Source organism: Mytilus trossulus, chromosome 10, assembly GCF_036588685.1.
Source record: "Mytilus trossulus isolate FHL-02 chromosome 10, PNRI_Mtr1.1.1.hap1, whole genome shotgun sequence".
NCBI lineage: Eukaryota > Metazoa > Mollusca > Bivalvia > Mytilida > Mytilidae > Mytilus > Mytilus trossulus.
Window position 1 is genome coordinate 6,269,129 of NC_086382.1, and position 21,166 is coordinate 6,290,294.

At 34.5% G+C, this 21,166-nt stretch overlaps 1 protein-coding gene across 5 annotated transcripts in view; it reads right to left on the reverse strand.

The window, feature by feature from the left end:
- Positions 1 to 21,166, reverse strand: part of LOC134686773 (agrin-like) — a 33,779-nt gene extending 12,613 nt beyond the window's left edge. For 3 of the 5 annotated variants that reach the window (XM_063546524.1, XM_063546523.1, XM_063546522.1), the window contains exons 1-13: positions 16,869 to 16,957; positions 15,306 to 15,387; positions 14,490 to 14,612; positions 13,362 to 13,496; positions 12,886 to 13,017; positions 12,000 to 12,122; positions 8,404 to 8,550; positions 7,766 to 7,897; positions 7,405 to 7,542; positions 4,390 to 5,427; positions 2,698 to 3,225; positions 1,673 to 1,936; positions 355 to 486 (exon numbers count right to left, since the gene is read on the reverse strand). In XM_063546524.1, the coding sequence (XP_063402594.1) occupies positions 355 to 486; positions 1,673 to 1,936; positions 2,698 to 3,225; positions 4,390 to 5,427; positions 7,405 to 7,542; positions 7,766 to 7,897; positions 8,404 to 8,550; positions 12,000 to 12,122; positions 12,886 to 13,017; positions 13,362 to 13,496; positions 14,490 to 14,612; positions 15,306 to 15,387; positions 16,869 to 16,935 (3,041 nt within the window). In that variant the 5' untranslated portion in view covers positions 16,936 to 16,957. Of the gene's footprint in view, positions 1 to 354; positions 487 to 1,672; positions 1,937 to 2,697; positions 3,226 to 4,389; positions 5,428 to 7,404; positions 7,543 to 7,765; positions 7,898 to 8,403; positions 8,551 to 11,999; positions 12,123 to 12,885; positions 13,018 to 13,361; positions 13,497 to 14,489; positions 14,613 to 15,305; positions 15,388 to 16,868; positions 16,958 to 21,036 lie in introns of those variants that run through there. The other 2 variants (XM_063546520.1, XM_063546521.1) reach the window with 2 other exon arrangements.

Below are 21,166 nucleotides of genomic sequence, written 5' to 3' on the forward strand. Positions count from 1 at the left end.
ATTCAATTGAAACTAACGACATAATTTATACCAAAACAATGTATGAAAAACACATATGACAGACATGATCTAACGACACCACCGAGCTACAGGCTCTTGACTTAAAGCTGACTCATAATGGTGGGGTTGAACATATTTATAACCGCTATGCGCTCAACACTCCCCATACCTTGGACAGTGGTATAACAGAAAAACTTAAGAAAAAACTATAAATATCAATAAAAAAGCGCAACTCATCAAATTAATACAAAGCGCGAGAAAATAAATTGCAATCACGACTAACTTCGAAAACTGCAATTTGATTTACGCAAGGAATACATGCATATAATTTTGATTACTGTGAAATCAACTTACTGACATTCTGCCATACATTTGTTGCTGTATGTTTTACCATCACGTCCGCAGACTGGTTTCCGTTCTCTCGTACACCTACATAACTTTTCTTTTCGACATGGACATTCACCTTGACATTCAATCGAAATATTTCTGCAAAATATTTGTATCTGTTATTATTTATTCGATTTTTCATGGGTTCTTTGGTATAATTGTTTTCAGGAAAACAAATAAGTTACTTAAACTCATCATATGGAACGAGAATTGAAATTTTCTATTTATGCCAAACATGCGTTTCGTCTATAAACTACTTATTAGTGACACTCGAATAACAAAAAGTTTAAATGTCCAAATAAAATTCGAAGTAGAAGAGCATTGAGGACCAACAGTTCCTAAAGATTTTGCCAATTATTTCCCGTATGTGTTCCCATCAACTCCACATTCAGGTCTGTAATCCATTGTACAAAGACATTCCTTCTTACATGGACATTCACCTTGACATTCAATCGGAACCTTTCTGCAAGAAGCTAAATATGTGTTTCTGTTATTCTTTATTCAACATTCCATTGGATCTATGGTATAATGTTTTTTAGGGTGAAAAATTTACTCATACAATAAACTCATCATACAAACCAGGATTGAAATTACCAGACGCACGTTTCGTCCACACAAGACTTCTCAGTGACGCTGTTATACATAAAGGTTAATAATGCTAAATAAAGTACAAAGTAGAAGAGCATTGAGGACCATCCGATTCTTAAAGTTTTGCCAAATACAGCTAAGGTAATATATTTCGAGGGTATTAGTATTTAAAAAATCAAAGTTTTGTAAACAGTTAATATGTAATTATCACTATACAAAAGATAATCCATATCAACACAACAGTGCTGACTACTGAGCTGGTGATACCCTCGGGAAATAAAAACTCGCCAAGCAGTGGTATTAACCCAGTGGTTGTAAATACTTTCATTATATAAACTAAGCTTGAATTTTGTATTTACGTCAGACGTTCGTTTTATCCACAAAAGAGTCATCAGTGACCATCGAATCAAAATAAGTAAAAGGACAAATAATGTACGAATAAGAAGAGCATTGAAAGCCAAATTTTCTAAAAAATTTTGCCAAATACAGCTAAAAAACCACACTTCTTTCATTTCAAAACAAAGAGAAAAAAAGATACCAACGAGATATTTCAACCCATGAAAGAAAACGAACTAACTTTGCCATGGCTGGAAACGACCTAACAGACAGATGAAAGTGTTTAAAAAACCAAAAAAAATGAAACATTCATCAGTTATTATAATTTGTCACTGCAGGTTTTTACAATGTGTGTACTTACTGACAATCGGCACCACATTTGTTCCCATAAGTGGTCCTATCAACTCCACATACAGGTCTGTAATCCATTGTACAGATACATTCCTTCCTACATGGACATTCACCATTACAAGCTATAGGTGTACTGGCACAATCTGCTCCACACTTGTTCCCGTACGTTTGGTTGTTGATTCCACATACTGGGGAATAGTCCAGTGTACAAACACAAAGGTTTTCTGAGGATCTTGTACATGGACATTTACCGTCACACTGGATCTGTGTACCTCTATAAAATAGCAACATGAGTCAAATTCTCTTTCAAGCTAGCTATTAAACCAGTTTCAATCCACAATTTTCTATATACGGATATGTGTGTACCATGTCGTGAATATGACAGTTAATTTCCATTCGTTTGGTGTGTTTGGGTGTTTGTTTTTAGCATTTGATATGGGGCTTCCGTTTGAATTTTCCTTGGAGATCAGTATTTTTGGTTATTTTACTTTCAATGATCATTCGAGATATACATAGCCAGGATGAGAGTCGACTTAATTGACATATGAATGAAAAAACTAATGTCAAAGAGGGGTGAAAGATATCAAAGGGACAGTCACTCATAGATAAAAAAAACAACCTGATAAATAATGTAACTGTATTTGTATCAAAATTTGCACTAGTGTCTGTCATTAGTTATATATTTGTTTACAAAATGATGAACGTTTTGTTCAACATTGAATCCATAACGTTTGTCGACTTTATGGATTCGTTAAGCCATTTGAGTCCTACCGGCCAACTTATTGTTGTGTTAATATGTAACAAAACGCATGAAAACTATTCCTTACATCACTAGTATAAAATAAAGACAACAATAGTATACCACTGTTCAAAATTGATAAATTTACAGAGATAAAAACAAATCCGGGTTACAAACTAAAACCGAGGAAAACACAACATCAACTTTAAGAGGAACTATAAAAACCTGAAACAGTCAAGCCACAAATAAAAAATGATTTTCATCAAGTATCTCTGTATGATTTACATTAAACTTACTTGCATTCAGCCATGCATTTGTTATTATACGTCTTTCCATCACTACCACACACAGGTTTATATTCTCTAGTACATTTACATAATCGGTTGTTGCTCCGACACGGACATTCACCATTACAAGCGATCTCGACACCTTCACAATCAGCCTGACATTTGTTATCATACGATTCTCCATTTACTCCACAGACTTGTCTAAACTCCATTGTACAGATACAGGCTTCACTTTTATTACATGGACATTCTCCGTTACATGAAACGTCAACTTCTGCACAATCAGCACCGCATTTGTTTCCATATGTTTGGCCATTAACACCACATACAGGGCGATAGTCAAGTGTACACACGCATGGTTTTCTGATGCCTGTACATGGACACTCCCCCTTACAGGCAACAGCAGTATTATCACATCCTGCTCCACACTCGTTGTCATATGTTCTGTTGTTAACACCACAGACAGGGTCATAGCTAGCCATACAGTAACAAGGGGCTTTACAAGGACATGTGTCGTTACAGAGGATCTCTGCATTACTGTTAAAAAATACAATAAAAATACGAGTTGAACAAGATAAAATCATTTCTATTTTTTTACTTCCGAATAATTACCGATAATGACTGATAAAATATAAAAGATACCAATGCCCTTAAACATTATTAGTCGAAGGGCATACACTATTTTCAAAAGTTAATACCATAGTTCCAAACCTACATGTACTTATTTGAATTCCATTAATTCAATAAGGTGTCTGATGCAGACGGAATGCAATATTAAACACTAAACCCGATACTTTGACGAGTTTTTAAAAGAACAAGGTCAAAGCCACAAATGGAGGACATTTTTGTCCTTGAGAATATCATCCGCCCAGCAGTCATCCCTTTAATGTTGACATAAATCATCATTGTGTATGTTGATGTAAACAATGCACATATAAAAAAGAAGCTAAGATGGGTATGATTGCCAATGAGACAACTATCAACAAGAGACCAAAATGACACAGACATTAACAACTACAGGTCACCGTACGGCCATCAACAATTAGCAAAGCCCATACCGCCTAGTCAGCTATAAAAGGTCCCGATATTTGTAAACTAAGTATTTATGAAATGCTGAAATCATTCGGAAAAAGTAAAGATCAAAGGCATATAAAGCCTTACCCAGATTATGCATTATTTTACTTGGGTGTTTTAAGTTACAATGTTCTTCACATTACATATGATAAGCCTTTCCATATAACTAAAACATGTTTTCGAACGAAAGGTATATATAAGAAAGACAAAAAGTTTGGAATGCAAATTTAAGTAAATATATTTGTGAGGATCACATCCAAAATGACTTACGAATAATTTATCCTGTGTATGGCCAACTTTACTTTGGAATGTGGCTATCTATGTTTGAAACCTAAGCCTTTTTTTCCGAAATGATAACAAAGGTTTGAAACAACGCTTATGTTAATTGCGTGAATAATACACATATATATGCAAGAAAAAAATACATTGATATAACATGTTAGACCATTTTTTTTTTAATTTGTTGGTTTACGGATCCGCCGACCCTATTTTTCCGATTTGCAGAATAAAAATAAAATTGACATTTCATGCTTTTGTTATTCCCGCCGACTCTTATACAAGAACAAAGGACATATGTAAATGGAATAATTCGGAATCGATTAGAAAATTATGTAAGTTATGACTTACTTGCATGCTGCTAAACATTTATTACTGTATGTTTTCTTGTCACTTCCACACACAGGTTTATACTCTCTGGTACATTGACACAACCTCCGGCAAGGACACTCGCCATTACATTCCACTTCAACATCGGCACAATCAGCCCCACATTTGTTACCATATGTGTTCCCATCAACACCACATACAGGTCTATAGTCCAATGTGCATATACAAGGCCGTTTTGTATTTCCGCAAGGACATTCCCTATCACAAACGATACTAGCTCCATCGCAATCGGCCTGGCATTTGTTACCGTATGTCCGTCCATTTACTCCACAGACTGGTCTGTAATCCATCGTGCACAGACAAGGTTTTTTTACGTCTTTGCATGGACATTCTCCATCACATGCAATGATAGCCCTAGCACAATCCGCCCCGCATTTATTACCATAAGTCTGTCCATTTGTTCCACATACGGGTGTATAATCCATTGTGCATACGCACTGGTCAGTTGTATTTCGGCATGGACATTCGTCTTTACAGGCCACACCGACCCCAACGCAGTCAGCTTCACATTTATTTAAATATGTTTCATCATTAGTACCGCATACTGGAGTATATTCCTTTGAGCATGCGCATGTGTCTTTACATGGACATTCACCATTACATGCAACCTCTGTTTGATCACAGTCAGCGTTGCATTTATTCGCATAGGTCTTCCCATTTGTTCCACATACTGGTTGATAGTCCATAGTACATATGCAGGATTTGCTTTGACAGGGGCACTCGCCATTACAAGCCACGTCAGCATTGTCGCAATCGGCATTACACTGGTTTCCAAATGTCACGCCGTTAGTTCCACATACAGGTCGATAATCTAAGGTACATATACAAGGCTTTTTGCAAGGACATTCCCCATCACATGCAATTTGAGCATTTTCGCAGTCGGCATTACACTTATTGCTGTAGGTTTTATTGTTGATGCCACAAACTGGTCTATAGTCCATTGTACAAATGCAAGGTTTTGTACATGGACACTCTCCATTACACGAAATGGCTACACCACTGAAAGATAAGTATAATTATCATTAAGTGAATTAAAACCTCTCAACATTCACAGAGATCGATAGATGCATTAATTAATTTTGTTATTGTTACTTTCTTTTTGTGTGGTATATTTGGGTCAATATAACTGCTTGTAAACTATTACTTTCCAAGGGTATCGCAAACTAAGTTATCACATGCTTTAGTACTTATATGATATTTAACAAGGTTTTTACAGTTTTTCCGTTAATGAAATTAGAAAAGTTTAAGAATCTGAGATTCCAATTTCCTCCCGTAAAGTTGACATTTTGATAAATATTTAATATACTACATATAGATCTACACTTAATTTGGATTCATACATCCTATAATATTAAATGTTTAGGTTTGAGTTTTCCGGGAGAAGATATTTATTCAGAAAAGAACATCTGACAACTCATGAAATTATTAAATTGTTATTGTCATTCAGTATACAATAGCATTTTTATGGAACTCAATTACAAGTTACATACAAGACTAAAAGTTTTCACGCCAAAATTGCGTAAAACTAAAAAAAAATGATTTTTTCAAAACGACTAGTGTTTGCAGCATTATGGGCATACGATACAGTTTTGATTCTGTATTTACAAGTTCGTGAAAATTTGCATGTAGGCTATTTTTTACCTGATTAACTCAAATATGGAATAAAAAATATACCTTCATGTGCTACTTTTTGAGTAAAATGAGGCCGAAATTTTGTATATTTGCTTAAAATTCAGATTTGTGGCCGTAATTTCTTTTTCGAAAGAAAGACATAACTTTTTTGTTATAAAAGATAAACACAAATTGTTTTTTGTTAAAAATTCGGTAATTTCTGTTTTTTATAAGTAACAAAAAAATTATGCATTTTTTATTCAGAAATAACTCATATTTATCAAATGTTAATGAATTGAGAAAAATACGTCATTTTTTGCTGCATGTTTATCAAAATTAAAAAAAAATCCTCTATTTACAGATTTATAAAATTTGGGTCACATAATCTCCCTGCAAAATGAAACAAATTGCTGTTTTGAAAAATAGGGGTCCATGAACTCGTTTTCAAATTAAATCAGTTTGAATGATACAAATCAGTCGAAAAATGCATCTTTTCACGATATTCCACAGTTTGACGTCGCGAAAATAACATTTTACGTTAGCGACGTCATTACCTCCCCTGTAACTGTATCGTATGCCCTTAAGGGGGCTCGCGTGTCTAAATGAATTATTTTATTTAATATAAGATTTCCCTATATTTTTCTATAAATGAACTTTATCTTATCCTTAATAGAAAAATGAAATAAAAAAATGGGGTCACCGTTCATTTACGCTCACAATTTGCCATCGAAAGGAGCATACATTTTTGTTAATGTCCTTTTTTTCTGTTGAACTAATAGGAGAAATAGCGGTAATATCGAAATTAAAAAAGAACTCAATTACAGAAATCGCTTAAATTTTACAATTATTTAGTTTGTGTACAGTTTATTCGAAAACAACAATAAAAAATATAGGTCACCGATGAGTTAAAAAAGATATTTCAATTCTAATGCCAAAAAAATGGCATTTTTGAACCAAAGGGAGATAATTTAGAGCTTTTTCAATGATATCGACATTTTAAAAGTCACCTGGGGTCAACACGAATTGATTTTGTGGAATAATTTTTGTACCATATGATAAAGTAACAACTACTGAAGGTAGTTATTAGAATTTGTAATGTAAAATAAAAGTTTATTTTTTTTCTGAAAATCTTATACCCGCGAACCTCCTTAATGGTCGAACTCCTGCTAACATTAATCAGTGACGAACGTGATCTTTAAACGAAGGTTGCAAGGCTTCTGAAGTGCATGAAAACTATTACTTTATTGACTTAATTTCATCAATAGTATATGTTTTACATGAAACAAAAAATATAAAATATGCCACAAACTTCTGCAGACTGGAATTTAATTAAATTTGAATCGGTTGAATTTATGAATTACTTACTGACATTCTGCCATACATTTGTTGCTGTATGTTTTGCCATCAGTTCCACAGACTGGTTTTCGTTCTCTGGTACACAAACATAACCTGTCTAATCTACTAGTACATGGACATTCACCTTCACATTCAATTGTAACGTTTCTACAAAATGCGAAAAAAAAATCGATTGTGTTCTTCATTTTATTCAAAGACGAGTGTTTCCTTTTGCTTTTCATCTAAATAAAGATAAATTCTGGTATTAAGGTAAACGCTTTGTACAATATAACCATACTGGTAAACATGCTGCACATTACGTTCTTGGAATGAGGGTAATTTCTTATATAAAAGACAAGTTGAACCAGTTCGAATGCATACATGTACTTACTGACATTCCGCCATGCAGTTGTTGCTGTATGTTTTTCCGTCACGACCACAAACTGGTTTCCGTTCTCTAGTACACCTACATAACTTTTCTTTTCTACATGGACATTGGCCTTTGCATTGTATTTTAGCTCTCCTGTAAAGACGAAAATGGTAAAATTAATAAGTTAGGAATATTTGGGGGGTGGGTGGTGGAGAGGACTTAGAATTAGAATTATGATTATGTGTTTTTTCTAAAACATTTCTTTCGACAAATCGCCGTGTTGAAATCTTATATAGTGTTGATGAAAATGAAGACATCTATACTTTTGATACTAAAATATTCGTAAGGTAAATCGTAAGATATTTCTAAACCAGTTAACCAAAAAGCTGTAACAAAATCAACAACCCAAAAGCAAGTTCCAATTTATTCAAAATTGAATATGATCTCTCCCCGCTCCAGGTTCATTCCATTTTGATTATGTTCGCTTCCATTTCTGTCTTGAACAGAAATTTTCAACGGACAAAGGTTCATGAACACCAGCTTTGTGTATCAAACTCTTCTATTTCAAAAACATATTAAGAGTTAGTAATTTTGATTATAATTTCGAATATTAAAGAGAAATTATTGACAAACGGAAGCTTTTTTACGAAAATACTCACGAGCATTTCGCCATGCAGGGGTTATTGTAAGTTTTCCCATCTCTGCCGCAGACTGGTTGAAACATCCGGTTACAGAGACATCTTATATCCTGTGCTTTCGTTTGACCTTCACAAGGACAATCTCCTTTACATCTAGGTTTTGTTCCACTGTCATAAAAATAAATTTAAGATTTCATTTTATAACTATCAAGTATTTATATCTATTATAATTATAGTTCTTTCGCGCACACATATCTGATTCCTTGTTTGAATTTGTTCAGCTTTTAGTTCTTCGTGCTTTGATCCACTCCTCAGCGTTTGTATTAGTTTTGATTTTCTAATATTTTGGCGTCGAGCATCACTGACGCAACAATACTTGACGAAATGCGCATCTGGTACATTAAGTAAATTTGTGCGTTCATGTTATTATCCGTTATTGTTTGACGAGTGTTTTTTTTACAGTTAAACCTGTATAAAGCTCAACCTCTGGCCCTGAGAAAATTGACCTTATGAAACAGGCGACATTTGAGTGGAGATTCAAAATGCGATTCAACTACTCCTAGAAAACGGTTATCTGGTCAATTCATTAGGACATGACCAACAAAAGGCGCCATAATGTCAAGCGAAATATTCCCAACTAACTACAATGTATACAGAAATGACAGAGGGACCCTTGGAGGGGGTGTATTTGTACTTGTAGAGAAATCCATTACATCAGTCGAACAAACATCTTTAATTACTGATGGAGAAATTGAATGGGTAAAGATCAAAATTAAAAACAACAAAGACTTGCTAGTTGGATCCTTTTACATGCCACACAGAGATCAAAAACACCTAAATGAACTACAAAAGTCACTTGAGAAAGCCAGGACTAATGGGAACACCAATGTCATTCTAACGGGAGATTTCAACTGCCCTGACATCATATGGGACACTGCAACAGCCCTTGGACCAGACAGAGAAATCCAACAAGGACTAATTGATATAGCTGAAACATATAATCTGACACAAATACACACTGTACCAACTCGTGAAGGAAACCTCCTAGATCTTGTATTTGTTACGAATCCAACTCTAGTTAAATCATCAAATAACGTACCAGGTATATCAGACCATGACATTATAATCACCGACCTGGAAACAAAAGTGCACCATCAAAAAAGCTTACCAAGAAAATGCTATATCTACAAGAAGGCGAAATGGGACCAAATCACCACAGACCTTAAACACACCCTAGAGGAGGTCAAAGAAAAACATCACCAAGGAGCTGAGGTACATCAACTTTGGGACACCTTCAAAAGTCAGCTCCAAAAAACAATGAATACAAACATTCCGAATAAAGAGATAAGATCAAGAAATAACATCCCATGGATCAAACACAAACAGAGAAAAATGCTAAAGAAAAAACAGAGGCTATACAAACAAGCCAGGAAAACAAACAAATGGTCAAATTATAGGTCCTTCCAAAAGGAATGCAAGAAACAACTGAGGAAAGCAGAATATGAATATGTCAACCAAAACATCTTTGAGGGCCTAAACAACAATGACACAAAGCCGTTTTGGAAATACATTAAATCCAAACGCCAGGACTCAGGAGGAATAGCACCATTAAAAAAGGGAACTACTCTTGTCAGTGACAGTAAAGGGAAAGCCGAACTCCTACTAGAACAATTCAAGTCCGTATTCACAATAACATCAGACACTAACCTACCAACAACAAGAATACGAGCAAAAATCAATATAACACCTCTAACGATCGACCAAAAGGGGCTGGAGAAACTCCTAAAAAACACAAACCCTAATAAAGCCTCTGGACCAGACAACATCCCAAACCGCATACTCAAGGAATGTGCTGAACAACTAGCACCCATTCTACAAATCATAATGCAATGCTCGCTAGACACAGGTGAACTACCAAAAGACTGGAGAGACGCAAACATATCCAGTATCTTCAAAAAAGGAGACAAACACCTGGCAGAAAACTACAGACCTGTATCCTTAACATCTGTCATCAGCAAAATTCTAGAACACATCGTATGCAGGCATATTCTTAAACATCTGGAAAAAAACAAAATCCTAACCAACTTAAACCACGGCTTCAGGTCAGGATACTCATGTGAAACCCAACTCATAACTACCATCAACGACTTCTTACAAGAACACGACAAGGGACATCAAATCGACGTAGGCATATTAGATTTTTCAAAAGCTTTCGACACCGTACCACACAACAAATTATTACATAAATTAGATCAGTATGGAATTAAAGGAAATACACACAAATGGCTTAAGAACTTCCTAACTGCAAGATCAATGAGAACCATCGTGGAAGGCGAATCATCTGGCGAAACAACAGTCGACTCTGGGGTCCCCCAGGGCACAGTCTTAGGACCAATCCTATTCCTGTGCCACATCAATGACCTACCAGACAGTGTAACATCATCAGTAAGACTATTTGCTGACGACTGCCTACTATACAGAACAATTAAAAATAGCCAAGACCAACAAAAGCTACAAACAGATTTGGAACAACTAGAAATCTGGGCCGACAAATGGGGAATGCGATTCAACGCCAAAAAGTGCTATGTTCTATCCATAAACAAAAAAGCAGACAAATTCTACACGCTAAATAAACACATCCTACAAGAAGTACAAGTGAACCCCTACTTAGGACTCCAAATCTCAAATGATCTGAAATGGAGCTTCCACATAAATAACATCAGCAAGAAAGCCAACGCCACCTTGGGCTTTCTTCGGAGGAACTTGAGGAACGTACCAGAAGCATGTAGGAAAGTAGCATATATATCCCTTGTAAGATCAACCATGGAATATGGCGCAACAATCTGGAACCCATATATGAAAGGGGATATTGACAAACTAGAACGTATCCAAAACAGAGGCTTACGATTCATAAAGAAAAACTACAGGAGTCGGGAAACAGGGTCCATAACTAATATGAGACGCCAGCTTGAAATGGAGACGCTAGAGGAAAGAAGACACAGCCTCCGTCTTATCCTGATTTACAAGGTGGTTGAGGGTCTGGTGCCGGCTCTACCAGCCGACAATTTTGTCATACCAGCAAGACCGAAACGAACAATTAAAGCCAAAACTTACTTAAACTGTGAAACTGACAATATCATTGAACGTCAAGTTATTAATAACACCAGAGGACTGAAAGTACCAAATAGCAACAAACCACAGTACAAACATTCATTTTTTGTGGAAACAACTATTCACTGGAACCAACTACCAGATAAAGTTGTGCATGCAGGTTCTGTAGAGGCATTTAAGACCGCTCTACAAGAACACCGCCCATAACAACGGCGCTCTTCTCCACCGTGTATAAAAGCCTTAATAGGATTCTACACGTACCACTACAGATACAGATGACAAGTTGAAGGTCAACTAAGGATAGGAAACAAGACCTATTCTACCGTGTGACAAGTTCCTAATAGTACCCAAGATATTTTTATCTGTAAACACTGAATTTAAATGCAATGGCATTTTCAAACTCGCTGTAATTGGAATATAACAAAGGATAAAAGAAATGGCATTTGCTTTTGTAAAGTTACTAGGGAGTTTGACAAGGTTTCAAACGTTCATTTTCATTAACTTACTCGCATTTAGCCAAACATCTACTCATGTATGATTTTCCATTTCTGCCACAAACTGGTTTCCGTCTTGGTTTACATCCACATGCCAGACACGGACATTCATTGTTGCATGAAACAGTTGAATTTCTGTGATAAAGCGTAGAAAAGACATTCAAAGAAAGAAAGCATGCGTTTTTAGAAATGGTTAAAAAAAGGTATCCTTTCCATGCACATGTTTGAATCTTATTTGTTTAGTTTCTCTGTTAAAGAAATTTACTGAAAGAAGGTGTTTTCTTGAGCTGTTTGAACTTTATATGAAAAAACATCATAACCGATGACAATTTGAGTTAGGTTAATTTGAACCCCTTTTTGGAAAATACCGGAAGAGGCGAAAAAAGTAGTTAGTGAAAAAAGGTAAACAACAAAACGGTCAAAAGAAAAAAAAAGAAAAAAAACAATAGTGAACATTCGCCATGCAAAAACAAGTCCTTGACTAAAATGACTAATAATTAATACACTGATATGACAGTTTGTGTAGTAAGACTGGAATATGGTGTAATACATTTTGAAAGAAGAAAGGGCATTAAAACTAACATGCGATATCATTAACGTTAGTTTCAACATGCCAATAAACTTCAGGTTGGTACATGCATTAAAATTCGAAAGCAGTAGTATTCAGTATTTCAATTTTGAAAACTTTTATTTAGTGACATGCACATACAATGTACATGATATAATTGAGAAATTACTGTTATGTTTTTCTGTCCATTCGAAATAACCTTAAAAATGTGTTCATGAGGTCACGGGTACATGACTATCTATCCGGTTTTATATGATTTCCGTTTCCACTAATCTATTATAAACTTTGCAGCACTTCATTTTTATCATCTAATTCTATAAAAGTGCATACTTGCAACCTGCTAAGCATTCATTTTCGTACGTCCTCCCGTCAGCTCCACACACGGGGCTGTAATCTTTTCTACAGGCACACGGAGGAAGACCTTCACACGGACACATACCTTTACACGTCAACTTTACGCCACTATAAAAAATAATTAAGATAAAGATATAAATAATGGTATACTGTCACCGTCAAAACGATCCCAACAGTGCAATTCGGCTTATAGAACACATATCTGGATCACAAGCTCTTATCATTAATTTAGTGTTAGAATATGTATCAAATAAAATTGTAGTTCATATTTAAATGTTGTTCATTTAGAATGAAAAAAAAATTATCTTTTTAATTGCCTGAAACCTGGATTAAAATTCCGATTGTGAATATCTAAACCACTGTGCACCAAATCGTCCAGTACCGAAGAAAAAAAAAGAAGATAATGAGTATGACAGTTTTTAGCGACCTAATTTAAACGGAAAAGTACTCACCGACATTTGGCCGAACATCCGTTTTTGTAAGTTACTCCATCGGCACCACATACTGGTTTTTTTCTCTTCCCACAGGTGTCACATGACTTCAATGGCTTACATGGACATTCACGCTGACATCGTGCTTTTATTCCTCTGTAAATCAAAAACATGCAAAGATGTAGCATTATCGACAACAAAAAATAACAGCGCTTAATTAATGTGGGCTTTTGTGGCATGGTGAAACCTCAGTGTAAGTTATAGATGAAATTAGCAATACTAGTGCTTTCCTTTGCTTTTTAATTCATAATAATATAAATCTGCCTTTTCTAACAAGTTCTATACTGATAAAGGGGGAACCGTTTTAACTTTTTGAATAAATTTTCATAATAAACTGGCAAAAAGTCAAATTTCTAAACACTATTACAAAATACCTAATAACATAAAAACAAAAAAAACAATCAAAAAGAAAATTCGAAGCAGCAACATTATTCCTTGAGTTGCTGGATTGTCAAATAAAAACAATTTACTTTTTATTCTTGCATTTGATTTCCTAACAACTTTTCTATATAAATGTTCAACAATTCCTATACTAGTATTAGCTACAGAAAGACTAAAAATCTGTACAATGGTCGTAAACCATCTAAATTTCCCTGTGAATATATATCTATGGTTTTACATTTTGTTTAGACACGCGTCTCTATAATGCGTGTTTTTCAATTCTGACATTCAGTACGACAAAGTGGTTGCCAAAATAAAATAAAATAAAATAACATGTACAGCTTGTAAAATTTGGCTTGGGGAGTAATGGAAGTTGACAGAGAACACAACAAGAATGTATCCATACTACACGGATGCCTCATCCGCACTATCACTTTCTATGTGCAGTGGTTCGTGAAAAGGGATAAAATCTCTAATTTGGCATTAAAATAATAAAAAAAAGATCATTTCAAAGGGAACATGACTAAAAGAGGGACTCAAGATACCAAAGGGACAGTACAGTTTCAAGTTGATTGGACTTCAACTTCATCAAAAACTACATGCAACTTGACCAAAAAATTAACCTGAAGCGGGACAAACGGACGAACAGACAAGAAAACATAATGCATTGGACATAAAAATATGATTTTGTGCAGATTCCATACTTACTTGCACCTTGCCTGACACATGTTGGAATATGTGTTCCCGTCTACTCCACATACAGGTGTGTAGTTCTTTGTACAGGCACATGGTGTACACGGACATTCGTGGTTACAGCCGATCTCTAATCCTCTGAAATATAACATTAATATAACTACGATTTTGTTTTCTAAGCCATTCCTTGACAAGGAAAAAAGTTAATCATAATCAGTATTTCGTGTTTATAGATGTTCACTAGTCTGTCTCGAAGTAATTTAAAGTTTAAGAACATTATGAATTGGTCGCATATAAGTAAATAAACGTGAAAAGAAGAAACAAATGATAGATCAGTGTCATGGTTGTTTTTTGTTTGTTTTTTTAGATATAATTATCAATTAAAAATTTGGCGGGAAATAATCCTCTCTAGATTTTTCTAACATTTAGCATCGGCACCTTTTTTCTTTCAAAAAACTATCATGAAAACCTAACAAGTATTTTACATTGCTTTTTAAACCATGAGCAAGCCTCTTTAATCATTATAAAAAAAAAGTTACAAGTAGTGTATCTAACATGACCACATGACCACAGAACCACAATACATTTACTGAATTGCTCTCTCCGTTGCATGAAAGCTTTTGCTCCGTGTTGAAGGCCTCAATGTGACATTATGAGGTAAGAACAGCAATAAAAGAGTCCTTTGCTTTTCATTTATATTGTCAAGTAAGTGTAGGGATCCTTTATCATGCATGAGTACATCAAATTCTGCCTTTTCGTGACATTAAATTGTTAAGTGTGTTCCGGACACTTTATAAAATATATCATACGTATACATGTATGAATACGTACCTCCTAATTGCAGCGCATTCATGTTTGTAAGTTTTCCCGTTTTGAGCACAAACTGGACCACTTTTCTTGTTACATTTTGGACCTGTTAAATAAATGTTATTATTAAACTGTAATATATATATTATGTTGTTGCTACTTTGTACGTATTTGTGAAAATTTATGACACAGTACATGACACATATATATATAACGTTCGGCTAACAAACATTCATATAGGGATCGAGTTACGATAGCGAGAGACGAAAAAAGGTCTTCTCCAGTTTACAATGTATCACTGTTACGTATTGAGGACGAGGAACGGAGGGTACAAACTGACTTTTATTGCTCTAGCTTATATGAAGGTCTGGAAGGGCTTTACAAAAATAGAGAATAATGGGGAAAATAGTGCAGAATAAATGTTGAAGGCCGTACGGTGACCTATAGTTGTTAATGTCTGTGTCATTTTGGTCTTTTGTGGACAGTTGTCTCATTGGCAATTATACCACATCTTCTTTTTTATATAGACAAATACAGAATAGAGAAAAATGGGCAAACAGTGCAGAGTAAATGGCTAGACAAATACAGAATAGAGAAAAATAGGCAAAAAAAAAAGAAAGAATAGAGAATAAATGGGTGCTGAAACATAACGAATAACTATTAATCAGAAAAATAAATAAATAATAGGTAAAAATGATAAAAAAAATATAAGAATAAAGAAATGAACGACCCCTTTCGAATCCTCTTTTATTTAAGCAATTCTTAAGAATTCATTTTGAATTTATTTAATGACAGCATGAATTCATAATTCATAAGGAGAGCTGTGGTGTAGTGGTAAAGCGCATCGGATTACAAATTAAGGTTTCTGGTTCGATCCCCGTTACAGGGAGAAAATTTTCAGGGACTGAATTTTCGGCGCTCTCTTGACACCATTTGTGAAAAGGGGGCGATAAATGGATGACCTGTGTTGAGAGAAATATCTCTTTCAAGTAAAAGACACCCTTGTAGATTTCGAAAAAGAGCAGGCTAATGCCGCTACAAGGCAGCACTCGCACTTGCAAAGTGGAAAGGGATTAATATAAGTTGTAATAACTTGTTTCCTGATCCATTACTATAAATGAATATGTTTAAACAAAAATAATGCTACAAATTATAAATCAACTTTCTAAATACATGTTTTTATGGTATAAAAATTCGAATTTCATAAAACTATGAAGACAGACATATATGTACATACATGTACAAAAATACTGCATACTTGTTAAAATGTTTTCTTATACATGTATCCATGTTATTGTGTGAGCCAGTGAGTATGTGTACCGTCTAAAAATTCTAGAAATTATTAATAAGTCCCAATTGCAACTTCGAAACGATTGGAACGTTAAAAAACACTTTAACATAACGCATCCTCAAAAATAATAAACTTTTCCAGAGAAAAATCGAACGAAATGCTGAAACTAATTCCAATGTGAAAATAATTTTTGGGTGACATGGCCGCGTCAAAAAATTAGCAAAACTCAAAAATTAAAATGTCCCCCTCTAGAATATCAAATTGTCGTCCACGTGTTAAATAAATGAGCCCCTTACCTGCTTTTCTCCTCAAAGATTGCACTGTCGTAAGGCAAAGAACAACAAGCAATATTTTTATTCTCATCTTTGCGTTTTTAGTCGTCAGCCTGTGGACAAAGTATGTATCAATAAGCTATAAATAATAAACCACAGTTATGAAGGTTTTATATACGTAAATACTTCAAATCTTATCTGACAGGAAACTTGGCGAAACTTTCACTATCTTCATTTAAAGCGTTTTCCACCTATATAGTCTACGATTTATAAAACAAAAGAGGATCACAGCAAATTGTTATTTAAAAGTTGTGACCTTTTATTCAATTTTCTTACGTTAATTTGTTTACCTCAAAGTTTGCATAATGTTTAATTCCAATTACATTTTCTTTAACCTATAATCTCCCTAAGCATTACAATAAAGTTAAACAATTTGATACGGAAAAATAAGTTAGAAAATTCTGAGTACTATAAGAATAAATGCACGCTAAGATAAAGCATGCTCAGAAGTCTTTAATACATACAACTTTTATGGGTTCTTAATACTGAAGTTTTTGAAAATTCTGAAACGTTATTATTTTGACTTTTTACGGAAAATCTTTGTCGGAGTTGAATGAATAAATCCATTTTTCTTAGCGACATTCCCGTTCCTCGGTCCTAGTCATGACTATACATCAATGGATTTTTCTATTTGTGAGAAACATCAGGAATCTGATTTCCCCTCTGTATTATGTTAGTTCGTTTACTTGTTTGTCTCCATTTCTAGGGAGAGGAAGGGATACGCACACGGTAGAACATGAAATAAAATTGTATACATCAATTAAAATTATTTACGTTCAAGGGAACGCATTTTCGATGCTTTTTAGCACCTTTCTGTCCTTTTATACAGACACAATTTAGAGCTCGGCATACTGTTTAGCCATCTGTCTTTTGTTGATAGCCTGTGATGTCTGTGTCGTTTGGTTGCTGACACACAAATGTTCATTTAAATCTTGTTTTAATTCATTTTATAAAGTAGATTTCTTTAACTGATTAAGACAAACATATTGCAATCATATATCTTACAAATATAAAAAGCAAGTTTCAATACATATAAAAATGTGAATAAATCCAGAAGGTCTCTCACTTTATTGCATAAGTTGTGATGCCGAGCTGAGGCGAATGAGAGACCTGATTTTCACCAAACTGTATAATACATTACCTTGTCTTAAAGTTTCCAAAATATAAAGATAAACAATTTCTTTCCTATTTATGACAGAATTGCCAAACCTCTGACATTAGTCATATCATTCCCACATATAATAAACGGTGTTTATAGTACTTGTTATTTATGGGCATTATAAAGAAATGATTGTTTATCAATATTTTAAAATAGTGTTTTGTGCGAATTAAATCTGAATGAGTTAACTACTAGTTACGATTTTGTTTATGGCTTTGCTACTGCAAGGTTCACGTAGTACATATACAGATGGACGCGTAAAGCTATAGAGCAGAAATTCTGTACTCCAACTGTTTCACATTTTGTCATTTCGGTGCCGTTTACATGTGAAGCAGCTAGACTGACCGTTGACGTTGTGGAATTTGCTCATTGTTGAAGGTCGCAAAGTGACCAATACTTCTGCGTTTGGGCTTTGGTGCAAATAGTTAATTGGCAATCCTACGACTTCCCCTTATAATTATAATGTTTAGGTTGACAAATCATTGAATCAACCTTGTAAAGGTTCGATGACTTTTTTTTCTTTTCAGAAAGTTACGTATTCAGAAAATGCACATGGTTTGGTGTGAATTTATCATTCAGAAAAACTGCGACTCTTCAGTGAAGTTCAATCGTACGAAATTTTATCTAGTCCTATCAGATCGACCCTCCCTCTAAAACTTTAAAGACGAAAAAAACAACTAAAGCAAGCCAAAATTAACCTTTCTCTAAGACTAACACAAAAGTAAAAACTGACCTTGCGAGATCCTCATGGGTAGTCAAGGTAATTTACCACCCACAAGTGAAAGTGAAAGTGCGGAAATATATAATGCTCTATATTTATAAATATGCAGCTATGAGGATGAACATTCGGGTATTACATGTACATACAACAATAAAAACAATTTTCCGCGTTGAACGAAAACGGTAGCTTATGGTCTAAATAAGGATGTGACGCAATTCTTTTTTTATTTATCAGAGACAAGGGGATATTGATGAGACAGGCTTCATCTAACCTCAAACAGGACCTCTCAGTACATCCGATTTTTTGTAAATAAAAAAAAAACGTACTTGAGAATGACAAATTTATTATCTAGTATTAATGATTCATTGAAAAGGTCGTGGGAAAAATTCGTTCTTAAATGTTTTTCAAATAGTATTTTATGACTATTGTTTAAATAAACCTACAAATATTATGTGTAAGTATGCAAAGATATTTCTAAAAAAATACACACATCAGAACTTACTAGTTAATCTAGTAATTACTGCTTACAGTTATAATGGTTGCTTTGTTTTTTGTTATATTGTTTTTGTTTGTTAATGTTTAAGAGGTGGCGGGGGAGGTTTATATCAGAAATTTCTACATATTTATTTAAAGTAATAAGTGATAAGTGTAAAAATTTGTTATAGCATATGACACGGATGGACCTAGAACTTTAGACACTTTTAGAGCAATCAAGCTCACCCAAACATGAGAGTTTTCGTGGGGGTTCATGCTGCACAATCTTTTAAATTAGTATAACGAATTTTGTTCTTTTTTACATCTTCCTCTCGTGTTATGCAAGCTTTTAAGTTCGTTTCTTTTAAAGGACTTCAGGTTTTGTCTCCATTAACTGCAGGCTTTTCGTTTTGTCTCTTCAACTGGATTTGTGGTTTTGTCTCTTAAATTGGACTGTTGGCTTTGTCTCTTTAACTAGACTGGTAGTTTTGTCTCTTTAACTGGACATGTAGTTTTGTATCGTTAACCGGGCTTGTGGTTTTGTCACTTTAACTGAACTGGCGGTTTTGTCTTTTTAAATGGACTTGTATTTGTCTCTTTAACTAGACTTGTGTTTGTCTCTTTAACTGGACTTTTGGTATTGTCTTTTTAACTTGACTGGTAGTTGTGTCTCTTTAACTGGACTGGTGGCTTTGTCTCTTTAACTGGACTGGTGGTTGTGTCAAAACTAGAGGCTCCAAGGAGCATGTGTCGCTCACCTGATATTTTTATGTACAATTTATACATGAAAAATGTAACCGTTATAATTTTTATTTAGTGTCAGAATAAATTTGTGAAAGATTACAAAAATATATGAAAAATTGTTAAAAAAATATTTTAAAGCGCAGTATCTCCTTATGTGCCAACTGACCATTTTGGTCATGTATACCTATTTGTAGATTTTACTTTGCTGGACATTATTCCTATTGCAGTTTATTTTTGCCTTTAATAATATTCAGGGTAATAACCGAAAACTGCAACATTTCCTTAAAAAAATACAAATCAGGGGCAGCAACAAAACAACAGATTGTAGAATTCATCTGAAAATTTCAGGGCAGATAGGATGTTGACCTGATGAACAATTTTACAATGTGAAATTTGCCCCAAATGCTTAAGATTTTGAGATATAAGCAAAAATCTACATTTTTCTGTATGTTCTATTTTTAGCCATGGCGGCCATCTTGGTAGGCGGGCTGGTTCATCGAACAGATATTCAAACTAGAAGCACCAAAGTTGATTGTGGCTAAGTTTCACAATTGGTTGAGTTTGTCTCAGAAGTTTCAAAGAAGAAGATTTTTTTGTATAAGTTAGCAGACGACGGACGCCAAGTGATGAGAAAACTTTAAAGCTCACTTGGTCCTTTTTGCTAGGTGAGCTAAAAAGGACCAGAAAACTATCAACATTACCAGCCTTAATATACACATAAACAAGAATGTGTCCAAAGTACACGGATGCCCCACTCAATGGACCATGAAATTTGATAAAAAATATAACAAGGCATTAAAATCAGAAAGATAATATCATAGGGAACATGTGTACTATGTTTCAAGTTGATTGGACTTCAACTTCATCAAAAACTACCTTGACCAAAAACTTTAACCTGAAGCGGGACAGACGGACGAACAGACGGACGAACGAACGGACGGACAGACAGACTGACAAACGGACGCACAGACATGAAAACATAATGCCCCTCTTCTATCGTAGGTTGGGCATAAAAAAACTAAATTAAATCTTACCTTTTTATTATTGTTGACAATAAAGATATCCGAACACAACGTTAAAATCATAACACACTGTTATGGTTAAATGGATTGAGAATATTTTAATGTTGACTTTTTCTGAATGTGAGTATAATTTACACCTACA